We start from the raw sequence: 14,742 nt of genomic DNA, 5'->3' as shown, positions 1-14,742 counted from the left end.
TCTAAATCATATTGACGTTTCGTTTGTATAAAAACCTATATTTGAGACACGACGGAGGAAAATTAACTTTAATTAAGTTAATTAAAGCACACAGGACACGGAAAATCAATGTTTATTGTTGCTTGAAATTTGATTACATTAGATTTAAAATCGGAGCTGAAAACAATTAGCAAAATCAATATAAAACTCGAAGACATAATTGATACGAAATGAAATTATAATCAAATGTGATAATTAGTAAAACAGTACAATTTCTTATAATGATCATGTATGATGTATGATCGTGTATTTTCAACTTTAGAAGCAAAATCCGTGGTACTGACCACGATTAAATTTGTATGTGTTATGTCATAACACGGTTTGTGTGCATCGCATTGCTTTCTTTGTAAAAATAACTAACTTGAACCTTATAAAGAACCTACTTCAATTAATTAGAGGCATGAATTTAAATCTTTAAAGGCTCTATTGTTTAATATCGGTTTAATTATCGGTGCTACAAGTGTACATGACACTAGAAATTACACATGTTGACAGAGCCTGATTAAGAGTTCTGACCGCCCTAGGCTATTTATCAGGATGCGCCCCCGCCAGGTGACAGGTGTATTACGGCCGGTCTAAAAAGTAGTACTTATATTAGTTTTGACTTTGTTTACTAGTGTAAAAATTTTAACATGGTTCTATAAAAATTTACAGATCTGCAAGCGAAACAAACGCTGTCCTTTCATTTGCACGACTTGTAACCATTTTTAGCTGACCGTACACAAAAGCCAAGCACCTCACAAATTATACGACCAAAATCATGACAGGCTACCAAGTTGGAAACCAAATCAATGTCGTATTTGGCCACATTACTCCTATTGGCTTAGTTTCAATGGACAACTTAGTTGTTGTGGCTAATAACTATAGACGTGGTCATCTAGTGTGTGATGTTGCTTCGACATTAAGTTATTTTTAAAATATTTACACTACTGTTGCTGTCTTTAAAAAAGACGAGAGGTATCAAAAAAGTGAAACATTTTGTCAACTGTTAAAATTTAATAGCTTGTAAAAAGTCACTTTTCCGACGGCGGAGTGTGGAGCGCAAGTAACTTTTTATTCTTTTAAGTGCTGAAAAAGACCTTTGCCGCTGCAGTTGGTCACTCATTGTCAAAAAAATCTTAATATTATCTCCACATTCGGGAGCATATCTGAAATATTAAAACTTTTTATTAACTGCAACAGACCCTTTGGGGTTCTGGCAGCAATATAGGCCTTGGTGTTAGATTTTAAAAACTGTGCCAAATGGACGCATTCTTCTGCAAAGGTTTCTCCTAAATCATTTAGTTAGTTGTTTTAACTCCTTTGCTTTGCTTTTAATAAATCCACTGTTGTCTAGTTCATACAGTTACCTTAAGAAACCAAACGTTGTGTTTACTGTATTATGATTTATGCACGTGGTCACTTCGCATCTCTTGATTGCCTCTGATTCCAAATTTTTAAACTCTTTTTCGTCACGCAACGTATTAAGATAAGCAATGTCTTATAAAGAGTAACAACGTCAGATAAATCATCAGAATTTGCTTGTAGCTGTGTACTAACGATTTGAAATTTTACGAGCACAGAGTTCCAAAGGCACAATTTATTTTGATCTCTTTACTTTGATTTTTTTCGAGTTTTTGACAGATTTTTAGTACCATCGATACTAATATTTGCCATCTGCTTGTAGATCCAGTTTACAGTTTATTTAGTGTTTTGTCTCGGTCTAGTTGAAATATGCAAGAGGTGATGCTGGCGAAGACACGATTTCAGTGCGCCCGCGCCCCCCTAGATCGTCGCGCCCTAGGCTGCAGCCTAATTAGCCTAAGGGTTAATCAGGCCCTGCATGTTGAATACAAAGAGGGCTTTAGGCATAATCAGCCACGCCTGGCCCTAATGCAAATTAGCTAGCTAGATTATGAGTACGCTTGTGCCTGAAGTGCCTTTATTTGACTTTAGCAACGTAGGGTCGATATTGTGAATAAAAATGCAAATTTCAAATTAACTTATTATTTGATATTTAAATTACTTAACGTATAATCACCGTAGTTTTTTATAAGAATTCAGTCCTATAAAATAAAGATAGGAGCCCTAAATTAGAACTATTATTTAAGATATGACTTTATAACGAAAATCCAAACCTAAATACGTTCATAGTTTTGGCCAAACAAACTACCCAGTATCGGACGTAATTGAAACAAAAATACACATATAAATTTCGCTAGTGTATAGTTTGCACGTACGCGTCGTTATGCGGGTGGATAATCATTGCTACGCATACAAATAAACTGTCTCTATTTGCCACCTTATCTATAACAGTATTTACACTAATTTTTGGACATCCTGCCAGAATACTACTACTGTTAAGTATTGTCAAAATTTTTGCACAAAGGTCATATAAGAGCAATCATAAGTTTGCTTGTCCATCATGTTAAATAATAACTCACATATATATCATATATATAGAGATGTTTAATGTTAATAAATTTTAACACCTCTTATAAATTTGTATTTTAATAGTCATGGACTAAAGAAATATAGACACATAGAATTATATCATGTTGATGACAGTAAATCTTTTAAAAAAAAAGGTAAAACTCACCATTTCGAGATACATCTAATTCAACTAAATTTTCAAAGTTCTGAATATCTGATGGCAATTTGTGTATTTCATTATCACTAAGACCCAAACGCCTCAGTCTATGTAATCTGAAGAAGTTCTGAAAGGAAAGAAATAATATATAATTATGACCTGCTCCAGCATTGAGGCAAAAACAATAATTATAAATACAAGGTGTATTATATATTTTAAATAATAGAAGAGAAAATTTATTTACAATTTATGTCAAAAGAGACAATTTATTTCACTATTTCCTATAGCCTTGATTTCATATCTTTTGTATTACAATCCCAATGCTCACCTACGGCTACCCTAAAAATGTGAATCATATAATAGTTATAGCAAAGCTCAAGAAAGCATTGCATACTTAAATATTTCATACACATGTTTGCATGGCATTATATCATATGATTTTTTCCAAGTCTAGTTTAAAACATTTATCGTATAATAGTGTAGACTACATAGAGCATACAACATAATATATAAGCCAGCGACCGACAAGAAGTAGCACAGGACAGGTAGTGGTAGAAATTGTTAGTTAAAGAGGCCAAGAAACATATGGAGCCGCAGAGGCAGCAGAGAAACAGAGAGTGAGTGAAATACTGCATACATAAAAAATTATACCCTTATTCAACATTATTCAACCTCATAATATAGACTATATAAATACCTTGCCCCTGAAACTAAAACATTTCCCATGATATTTTTATTTTTGTTATTTATATTCTAAACAAACTATTCTAAAACTTTATAGGTCAAAAAGCCTGGATACAGCTCATGGCACAACACTATTGTTTCTGTAGTTTCCGAAATAGCATGCACCAATTGCAGATCAGATTAAGACAGAACTAGAGAGATAATCAGTGAAAAAACACAGAGAGAGCTGCTGCCTCTTTGCGTTGCTCTTGCCACACTAGACGTTGTAGGAATTGTCTTATTATATGTATAGTTTTGCCTGCTTTATTAGCCAGTATCAATTAAAGTATTAATAGCAAAAGCTAGGCATAAAGCTACAACAACACATGATGTATATTATATAGATATAGATATTTAGAGAATTATAAATAATATGATATATTTTCTTACACTACTAAAGCTTCTATATTAAATAAGTTAACCAAAGAATTCGTGACGAAATTAATGTCACACTATTTACGTTACTGATAATATGGTAAACGCCCACAGAGAATGAAAAGTCAGTAACTGTTATTTTAAGTGTAATTAATTAATTACCTTAGGCAGATCTCGTATATGATTAGCATCCAAAAACAGTTCTTCTAAACTCCTGGAGTAACGTAAAATGTCTTCAGGTACTGTTGGCAACGAGCAGTGCCGCTTGTCTACACATTCCACTTGACGATTACATTTGAACAAAGGTATACATCGAAACATGATGGAAACTACACTTTAATGAAACTGTTCTCGTATAATTCACTATCACGACACATATTCGAGCACTTTTAGTTGATAGAACTACACCAGCATTTTGTACTTTATGTTAGAACAATATAAAAACGACAAGGGGAATCTCTTAACACCTCACCCTTAAAAATGAAGCCACAAACTAATTCAGTGTTGCCACCTGCCGATTGCCACTGTTTCACAGTTCACAGCTATTAACTTTTCAGAGTATATTTGTATATGCACCACAGATAAATAAAGAGTATAAATGTGCGTGAATCAATACAATTATAATCCATTTACATTAAAATAAAGTATAGATTTTATCAAGTTCTGTATCTGTTTTATACCTTAGTTTTATTGGAATGTTAAACGGAAGGTGTAGGAAATAAATTTTAGTAAGAAAAGAACCAGCGACAAGGCCGGATTTATTCAACTAAAACAAGAAAAGAACTAATACTAAATAATTAGAAGATATTAGATAATGTCTAATATGATTAACACTATTTTATTTATTACTACAGTCCTTAATTCGTCACTATTCTATTGTATAGTCCAGTACTGTATTGGCGTATTAATTTATACGGCCAACATTTACTTCAGACATTTATTGCAAGAAATCACATAGTCTGAAAATTCTGAAAATTCTGAATAATAATATTTGATATTAAATTTGTATCGCGTTACGCAATTTTAAGATTTAAATTAAATATCACATTGATTAGGACCAATCAGAAAATCGATCCGATCTTCAAAAAAATTTTATTGGTAGGTACGTAACATTCGAAGGACTCGAACTGCCATTGATACTGTAATTGGTACCAATTATTGGTATGATCAACATCTAAAAATATTGTATTCAGCATTGTATAAATTGTTACTGTGGTGTGTTTAATTTTTAGGTACTACTTTACAATATAATATTTGTCTTTAATTTAGGTTAAGTGAATTCAATGACAAATTACTCATAAATTAAAATATAATAAATATGAACTTAATATATTTGTTTGTAATTAAGTTTTGGTTTTACCAGGGTCTGAACTTTAGTGAGAGATAACAAATTTCGTTAAAATTATAGACGGGAATTGCCTCTCGCCCGGTAGTAAAGGCTGCTACTCTGTTGTAGAGATTTTGCAAGGGATCTGACTCATGACAGTAGGCACTTGGTACTTGGCACGTTGTCGCGCCATGTTATGACAGATTACAGAATAGTCTAGGGATGTCACATTCTGCATAAAAAATCGATTTTTTATTAATCGATTATTTTTTAGCATGAAAAATCGATGAATAAATAATCGATTTTTCTTAAAAAAATAATCGATTTTTTCCTAATTATTGAATTAATTTCAAAATAAACACCCTGAATATTTTATTTTTCATGTTTTTTTTAATTAAAAATAAACATTAGAAATTATAAACACAAATTAACGTATAATAATCAAAATCGAAATTAACTTAATCTCGTTTTGATAGATTTTACGTGAAATTTGATAATTGTATCAAAATTGAGTGTATGCCTTTTCAGTAGCACATTGCGGTATTTTTGTGTTCTTTTTAATTGTACCTATGTAGTCTTGTGCTGCTGAATAAATTAATTTTACTTTTAAATTATAGTGTTCCATTCAAACTTGAGATTTTGTAAAATTAACTGGTTTTATCCTCCTTTCGATATTTTACAAAAAAACATCAATGCATCGAGTATAATATCAATACATCTTCAAAGAATCGGATTCAATGTATCGCATTGTAAACATCGTTGTACATATCGAATATCCCTAATAGTTCAAGGTCCGGGTTATAAAAGACCAAACATAATGTCGGTAGGTGGCAGATAAAAAATCGACTATGATTGATTTTCAATTATAAAAATAATCGATTATTAATCGATTATTTTAAATATAAAAAAACTCATGTGTGCAATTCACACGTGGTAGAAGTGAAACCATCAAAAACAAAGTTTTTATAATGAATAATATGTAAATTATACTTTTTTCACTAACTAAATGTAGGACTATGTTAAATTTTCATTTATAAGTTTAATATCAATCTTTTATTTGGTAAAAACTAAAATAATGAAAGTTTGAAATTCGATGATTATTACTTATTTAATTTTTTGCACATCTATGTTTTTTCAATTCAGAAAATGATCAAATACACGCTAATTTAAAGTTTATACACTGCACAATTCTTCCCATCTCATTCTCTCCCACGCCAAATCCTACGAATTTATGCGTCTGTCTCTTTTTACTGTCACTTTTTCCGTTGCATCCGGTTTGAAATCACAACGATTCTAAAGAAGTTTCACTTCAAAAATCGGATAAAAAAATCGATTTTTACTTTTAATAAAATCGATTTTAACCGATTATTTTTTCACATCCCTACAGAATATTGATTTATAGTTTCATAGTCGCGACTCGCGCGCGAATTTTATTCAAACAAAATTTAATAAAAAAGTAGTTACTAGTTACTCACATTTGACATTTGGCTTCCACTAAATATATTTCCGAATACTTATTATGCCAGATCATTTATAATATTATATATATTATTATACAATACATCAAGTTTATTTTTGGTAATTATTACTTTACTTAGGATCGCAAAACTTATTCTAAAGTGGTTTTTCTATGACCTTAGAAATAATAATTTCACACGTTTAAAAAAAATATTTATTCACACTTGTAAATCATACCCCAAGAATATCGTCTATATTAGAGACTGAAAATGTCTTACAATTTGGGCTTTATCGGAGGAGGCAATATGTCTACAGCAATTTTTCAAGGGATATTGAGAAATGGTAAGAAATCAGAATGATGAGAACAACACGCCAGAAGGCCTAGGTAGTCTTCTGAGCATGATTAATTGTTTCAAAACGATACACTTCTATTATATAATGTTGCAATACATATTTATAGTATCTTATGTATTTTTTATATAGGTGACCATCCAGCATCAAAGATTTTTGTATCGGGACCTCATTTGGAAAATCTATTACACTGGAAAGAACTAGGTGCTAACATAACAAATAAGAATGGAGACATTTACAGTACCTGTGACATGATATTTCTTGGAGTCAAACCACAATTTTTATCAAATGCTATAAGTGACTGCTACAATACATTACCTCCGAATATGCCTGCTAAGAAAGTATTATTTGTTTCAATATTAGCTGGCACTAATATAGAACAATTACACAAGGTTTGACCTGTTAAAATTTTATTGTAAAAAGTTTTTTAAGTATTCTTATTATAGGAATATAATTATTGAAATATATTGCAGGCTCTGAGTATTCTACCTGGTGAAAAACAAGTGATCAGAACATTGCCAAACACACCTATGGCAGTCAGTGCTGGAGCCTGTTTATACACACCAGATAATACAGTCACTGAAGAGCAGTGCAGAAAGGTTGAAATAATTCTCTCAGGATGTGGTGTTTGTGAAAGAGTTGCTGAAAATTTAATAGCATCTTTAGGCTCTCTTATTGGATGTGGCCCTGCTTTTGTGAGTATTCTTACTGTCTACAAAACAGTCTTATTTATATTAAGAACTACTTCTTGGCAAGTATGAACAAATATAAAACATGTGCCAATTTAATTAATTAAGATTCTTATAGAAATTGTTTGCTATTAAATAGCTAATAGTTTTTTTTACAAATAATTACTATGAATAAATCAAATTGTTAATTTTCTAATAAATCAATAATTTTATTTAAATTAAAATAATTTACAATAAATTATTGTTAAAAACATACATGAAATAAGTGGCAAGTTGTAACTCAAACATGGTTAATTTTTTACTGTTCCAAGGTCATATACATTTGTACAGATGAGATAATGTAAAGCAAATGAATAATGACATGATTATATATTGTTGAAAGAATTTTACTATTGTGCTCTAGTTAGATATTCCAGATATTTTTTTTTTGTTTCACAATTTTCTTACTATGAAAAGTGCTCAGAGATAATTTTATTTTAAACTTTCTGTGTATTCCTTATTTCCTACCTAATTTATTATTCTACCGTAGGGCTTTATTATATGTTGTTTTAATTTATTCTTAAGAAACTTTTGTAAAAAATTACTAATTTCATATACTAAATAAAAGAATTAATTTCCAGATGTATATTGCAATTGAAGCCTTAGCAGATGGTACAGTGAAACAAGGTGCACCCAGGGCCTTAGCAATGAGACTTGCTGCCCAAATGGTCATGGGTAGTGGAAAAATGGTACTAGGGAATACCAAACATCCTGGCCTCTTGAAGGATGAAGTCTGTTCACCTGGTGGATCGACCATCTGTGGTGTCACTGCATTGGAACAGGGCAAATTTCGGTATGTCAATATACAATAATTGTCAATTCTTTTCTTCAAAAGATAGGAGCACATAAATGGAGCAAATTTGTAACACTATGGCAACCAAGAGGCCGTAAAAGAAACAGAGGTAGGCTATTTTAAAGATCGAAAGATTTTTTATGAAAATATCATTATAATGGCAGGAAATACTAAGACCTGGACGAGATTGGAATACAATAAGGAAAAAGGCACACAGAATTGGTTATCATAGAATAAATTAATAATAAAACATCAGCTCATGCTTCCTTGCTTCATAAACCCCCTAGTTACCCACCGGGAATATTGGGTGTTTCACTTTCCTTTTAAGTCTGTCTTTATTTTTTTTTCTTTATTCAGAGCCTGCAAATTCATTTTTCTTGTTCAATGTCTCACTTAAAATGTGTCACTATGAACAAACCAATTACTTTAATTATTATGCAAATTATCTTTTAGAAAAACAATGTTTTTTTATTACTTTTTCATTACTTTACATAAAGTGCCACAATATGTCTTAATATGCTTTTTACATTAATGTAACCATGAAAAAATGTTAATGAAAATGAAAATCTTAGGTTTGTATGGAAATTTTTCCTTTAAAACTCATTGTTTAAATGATAAAATGAGACTAATATAAGATGGAGCAAAGTTATAGGTCTCATATTGTTCAAAAATAAAGCAGTCCCAATTAGTTACAACATAACAATACTCTTTGATATATATAAATGGGCCACTCCCTCAATGTGATTTGGTGTTGATTGAGAAATGGCTATCCGCATATCTCTGTAAGTGATAGCTGAAAACTATGACACATCTACGGTTTCAAAACAAGCAGGACTGAATATATACCTTGAAACTAACCGAATAATATTTTGGGAAATATTGTAACTATGATTTTATCTATATATATAAAAATGAAACCCGTTTTCCGTTGTCACGGCATAACATGAAAACGGCTTGACCGATTTGTCAGTTTTTTTTTTATAATATTCCTTGAAGTACGAGGATGGTTTTTACGGAGAGAAAAATAAAAAAAATTGAGCGAAAAAGTCTAAAAACAACGCTTTTCTATATTCCCATACAAAAGATTCGTAATAATACTTAAAGTCAATTTGAACTTTAATACCATATCATAAAGTTCAAGTGTTAGTGGAGGGGTTCTGGGAAGGTAAATTTTTATTTTTTGACACAATGTATTTGTTGTATTATCAACTTTCTTTTTTTATCTTACTAGCTAGACCGAATAGCAGAATAAGTGTTAAAAAAAATAAAGAATCGACTGTTAGGCGGTACGATGTTCGCCAGGCCAGCTAGTAATTATATAAATAAAAATATAAATTATAATAAATTATGATTTTATATATTTTATACATTAAATACACTATCAGTGTCCTGATACCATACTGATTATTCTGTGGTTTTTTTAAATGTTATATTACCACATATATTTTATATTGTAAAAACAGTTTCTTATCATTTGTGTTATAAAATATTAAAGTCTTACACGATTTTGATTACATTTAACATTGAGACAGTTAATTTTTCTTAATTTTTAAAAAAATTATTAAATTATAGTACCTAATATTACAGTAGCTCTTTATATAAGTCAATTGTTAATATTTTTTTGAAGAAATATGAAAAGTAATATAAAGGCTTTATATAAAACTGGATAGATGTTTAGCCACATCCAGATTTTTTTTGGCGTTGGGACGTGACGACCCCATCATCAAAAACGCCTGTACAGCATATGCCTGTTTAACCACCGCTTAAATGAACGCATATACTGTCAAGAGAAGATGGAAGAGGGCAATGAGTTATGTACGGTTCTACTCCATTGCTGTTTTTATAAGAAACGACGAACCAAATCGTGCAGTGCGGCACCTAAAGATGTCAACAACGAAGGGATGAAACTTAAAGTTTAAACGGGGATGACGGTATCAGATTGTTTCATGGAGCATTATCCGCAGTTCAATATATAGAAGACCGAAAGGCTGACTGAACAGCGACGGTCAAGACTCAAAATCGGCGAATTTGCTTAGACCGCCTCTCAATACCATCAAAGGCATTGAGATGACATTTGAAAGCACCGGCCCAGCATGACTGCAGTGCTTCACACACGAACGGACCTGAGCTTGATAAATATTATGGAGCTGTTCCGGTGTTAAGAACTGTCGGACTTTTGCCAAAATACAAATTTTATTCGTTAAAACTGTAAAAAATAAAGTCTATTCTAATTCTACGTAAACCTTGGATGCAGAAAAGCCATATGTAGTGTATTGACTAAATAAAGTGTTACTTGGTTGTCTCATGCGCCTACGTCACTTGTCACTTGTCAGACAGTCACTCGTAATCCGACACCCGAACGGAGCGGTTGTGTAGGACGTTTGTACAAGTGTTGTGGTGTTGGTGAGCCGTAAAACACTCCAAGAAGCAGGACATTACAGCATATTTCGTGTAATAATAATAATGCTATGTGTTTACTTATCCACTACTAGTTGATCAGCCTTCAGTCCCTGCCCAACCATTCTGGGTTTACGATGTTTACCTTCACCGTACGGTCTGAACGAGGGAACATTGACTTATTTTAATTTTCACGTATTACGTTCTCGAAATTGAGTCGATTCTGGAGAAGGTTTCTGTGTGGGGTAGTAACAACCTTGTTAAGTTTAATCCTACAAAGACTCAGGTTTGTTCGTTTTCTGCCAAGAAAGATCCTTTTGTCGTATCTCCCCAATTTGAAGGCGCTCTCCTTAGTTCGTCACACAGCCTCAGTATCCTTGGGGTTGGCATTTCGAAAGAAGTCCAATTTCGCAGTCATCTGGAAGAAAAAGCCAAACTGGCTTCCAAAAAGCTGGGTGTTTTGGGTAGGGCTAAGCAGTATTTCACTGAGGTGCAACGTATGCAGCTCTACAAAGCTCAAGTACGACCTCATATGGAATACTGCTCGCATCTCTGGGCCGGTGCTCCCAAATACCAGCTTCTTCCTTTTGACCAAATTCAGCGAAGGGCTTGTCGAATTGTCAATCTCCAATGTCTTACTGATCGGCTTGATTCTCTATCGCTACGCAGAGACATTGCGTCTCTTTGCGTTTTTTACAAAATTTATTACGGAGAGTGTTCTGAAGAATTGTTTGGGTTGATCCCTCCTGCCTCTTTTCAACACCGTACGAGCCGAACGACCTCTAAATTTCACCAGCATCATCTTGATGGTTGGAGGTCTTCCACGGTCCGCTTCACTAGGCATTTTCTTTTGCGAACTAGCGAACTGTGGAATCGGCTCCCGGGGGGGGGTCTTCCCTCAGAGATACGACCTCCAAATTTTTAAAAAACGAGCCTACTCCTCCCTCAAAGGCCGGCAACGCACCCACTAAAATGGGTGTCTATGGGCTGCGTGGACTACCCTTTTTGGTCGTCCCGCAAGCTCGTTTGCCCCCCTATTATATAAAAAAAAAAAAAAAAAATTAAACATGAAATTGTTTTATAGGGCAACATTAATTAATGCAATCGAAGCGGCAGTGTTGCGGACTAAGGAAATGGAAAAGAAGTAAAAACTCTGGTAAGAAATGAGGGTAGAATTAAAAAAGTTATTTTTTGTACAAAACAACATAATGTACATTGTACTTGTAGACATTAGTGTATCTTATTTTTGCATATCTAACTCTTTACAGTATTGAAATTATAATTTTACAATACTCAGTCGTTCATTAATAGTTAACTTAATCATCCTTTATTTGCATATGATGGCTGAATTAGAACTACTTGCATGAAATGTCTAATCATATAAAAATTAGCTGTTCGTTTGTCTCGCTAAAACTGGTAAGTAAGTGGTTGGACCGATTTGGCCAATTTTGATCTTGATATATTTGTGATAGTTCAGGAAAAGTTTAAACGGATCCATGTATAATATATACATATATATATATGTTAACGTAAAATTGTAAAAACCGTGTAATCTATCTCGCGAGATTATAAACTGTCGAAAGATTGTGAACCTCAGCGTACTGGTTACAATTTAACGTATAATTATTCGGTAGATTTAACAAAGGTAGAAAATTAACAAATGAGGAAATAATCGATTCGATTAATTTACCGAGAATGTCACATCACTTATAACCAATAGAAAACGAGAATGTCACATCTCTTATAACCAATAGAAAAGTAGAAAATGGCCGTTTCACAATTTGACGGTTTCACTTCGATAGATTACAATCTACCGAATAATAATACGTTAAATTGTAAGCAGTACGTTGAGTTCACAATCTTTCGACAGTTTACAATCTCGCGAGATAGATTACAATCTAACGGTGTTTACAATTTTACGGTGACATATTATATATATTTATTTATTTTCCAATATTATTCGTTTCTAGCTTCAAAACATTTGATGTCTTTTGTTCTTTTTAGATTTATAAATCTTCTGATTGTATTAAAACCTATACGGCTTGACCGAGTGGATTCGCGAATGGTTCAAATTATTTACAATAATTACATATGTAGTTATTTTTTTGTTTGTTTTTTAAGTTTGAAATTTTTGTATATAAGTCGTGTGTCAGTCTCAACCTACCTACTAACCTACTCAAACTACCCGTCAGCCCAGGGTAGTTTTAACTAAAAGTAATTTTTTTTCAGGTTATCTAAAAATATATATTTCATATCCTATGTTATCTCAAAACTTATAATCTAACTTTAAAAATCTAATCTTTAGATTGATACAGATGCCCTATAAACCAACCTCAAGCGGAAGTCGGGTGATACGTAGTGTTTTCCTAGAAATTAAAAATAAAACATTTTTTGTTACTTAAAAAAATGTTAAACAACTTGGGGCTTAGACTAAATGCGTCATCTATTTACGCCACTTGCCCATTGCACAGTATTTTCAACACGGCCACTTTGATGTCATAATAGAAAGTGCATAATTTTTTTAAATGTCAATAATTTTAAATTACACGAGAATTTTTGTATTATTTTTCATGCAGTTAAACCACTCACTCCATTTTAGCATGACTTCGATTTGTGGGACATGTGTAAAAGTTAAATCGAATTGGAAGCTAAAAACTGTATGTTTATTGCTGAGTTGCGGCACTTTTTTAATTCTACTTATTAACATTTAAAACCAAAAGTTTTGTGACGGTGGAAAAAATTTGGAAATAAGATTTGAGTTTGTTTCGCGTTCTAGAATACGTAACACACATTATGGGTGTCACCGTAAAATTGTAAAAACCGTTAGATTGTAATCTATCTCGCGAGATTATAAAGTGTCGAAAGATTGTCAACTCAACATACTGCTTACAATTTAACGTATTATTATTCGGTAGATTGTAATCTATCGAAGTGAATCCGTCAAATTGTGAAACGGCCATTTTCTTCTTTTCTATTGGTTATAAGAGATGTGACATTCTCGTTTTCTATTGGTTATAAGTGATGTGACATTCTCGGTAATACATACATTACATTAACTTCATGTTTCAATTAGATTATTTTTGAACAATTTCAAAATTTTCGGAACCCTACACTAATTGAAACATGAAGTTAATGTAATGGATGTACATTTGACAAGTAATGGTTAAATTAGGTTTAACTTTAAAATTAACAAATGAGGAAATAATCGATTCGATTAATTTACCGAGAATGTCACATCACTTATAACCAATAGAAAACGAGAATGTCACATCTCTTATAACCAATAGAAAAGAAGAAAATGGCCGTTTCACAATTTGACGGATTCACTTCGATAGATTACAATCTACCGAATAATAATACGTTAAATTGTAAGCAGTATGTTGAGTTGACAATCTTTCGACACTTTATAATCTCGCGAGATAGATTACAATCTAACGGTTTTTACAATTTTACGTTAACATGGGTATTCATCGGCATATTTAAGTTAAATGTGTCTATCTCTTACAAGAATCTGTCGTATTTGTATGTTTTTAGTTCTAAATTTATTGTGAAAAACCAAAGAACTTATTTGATTATAATTGTCATATCACGGAATAAATAAATAAAGTCAGCTAAAAGCGCTAGATTTTGGAGTTTTTTCACGCATGACCTCTTTAATGGCACCACTCAATACGCAATCAAAATACTAATCTAGCAGCTTTACTTTTGAGCGCTGACGAACCTACATTATCGCTGAAAAAAAACGAGTAATTTCTTTGGTTTAGGTACTCAAGTACTACAAATTTATAAATAAACTTATGTACTTAATTAATATAGCGACGCTTCGTCAGTGACCACGATTGGCCTAATATATTGTAATTATTTTATTGAATCTCAATTTTTTTCTATTATCTGTTAATAAAAATACCTAAATATTTAATAGCCCAATCAAATTGAGCATATATATTTTAAGAATAACAGTATTAACTATATTAATAACAGT

General features: G+C 32.1%; 2 protein-coding genes across 14 annotated transcripts in view; one reads left to right on the top strand and one right to left on the bottom strand.

Moving 5' to 3' along the window:
* Positions 1-4,212, bottom strand: part of LOC125060291 (protein lap4) — a 101,086-nt gene extending 96,874 nt beyond the window's left edge. For 10 of the 13 annotated variants that reach the window (XM_047665128.1, XM_047665129.1, XM_047665131.1 and 7 more), the window contains exons 1-2: positions 3,869-4,211; positions 2,618-2,735 (exon numbers count right to left, since the gene is read on the bottom strand). In XM_047665128.1, coding sequence (XP_047521084.1) covers positions 2,618-2,735; positions 3,869-4,027 — 277 coding nt within the window. In that variant the 5' untranslated portion in view covers positions 4,028-4,211. Of the gene's footprint in view, positions 1-2,617; positions 2,736-3,868 lie in introns of all 13 variants that reach the window. The other 3 variants (XM_047665122.1, XM_047665123.1, XM_047665130.1) reach the window with 2 other exon arrangements.
* A 2,342-nt stretch (positions 4,213-6,554) lies between these two features.
* On the top strand, positions 6,555-13,125 carry LOC125060369 (pyrroline-5-carboxylate reductase 3). Its single transcript, XM_047665244.1, has 6 exons — positions 6,555-6,833; positions 6,975-7,234; positions 7,316-7,537; positions 8,152-8,363; positions 11,845-11,913; positions 12,764-13,125. Exons 1-5 carry the CDS (start codon positions 6,761-6,763, stop codon positions 11,906-11,908), a joined length of 831 nt encoding a protein of 276 aa, XP_047521200.1. The 5' UTR covers positions 6,555-6,760; the 3' UTR covers positions 11,909-11,913; positions 12,764-13,125.
* Positions 13,126-14,742: the final 1,617 nt, after the last annotated feature.

The sequence above is a fragment of the Pieris napi genome, chromosome 21 (genome assembly GCF_905475465.1).
Source record: "Pieris napi chromosome 21, ilPieNapi1.2, whole genome shotgun sequence".
Lineage (NCBI taxonomy): Eukaryota > Metazoa > Arthropoda > Insecta > Lepidoptera > Pieridae > Pieris > Pieris napi.
The sequence above is the reverse complement of the archived record's forward strand: the minus strand, read 5'-3'. Positions and strand labels throughout refer to the sequence as shown.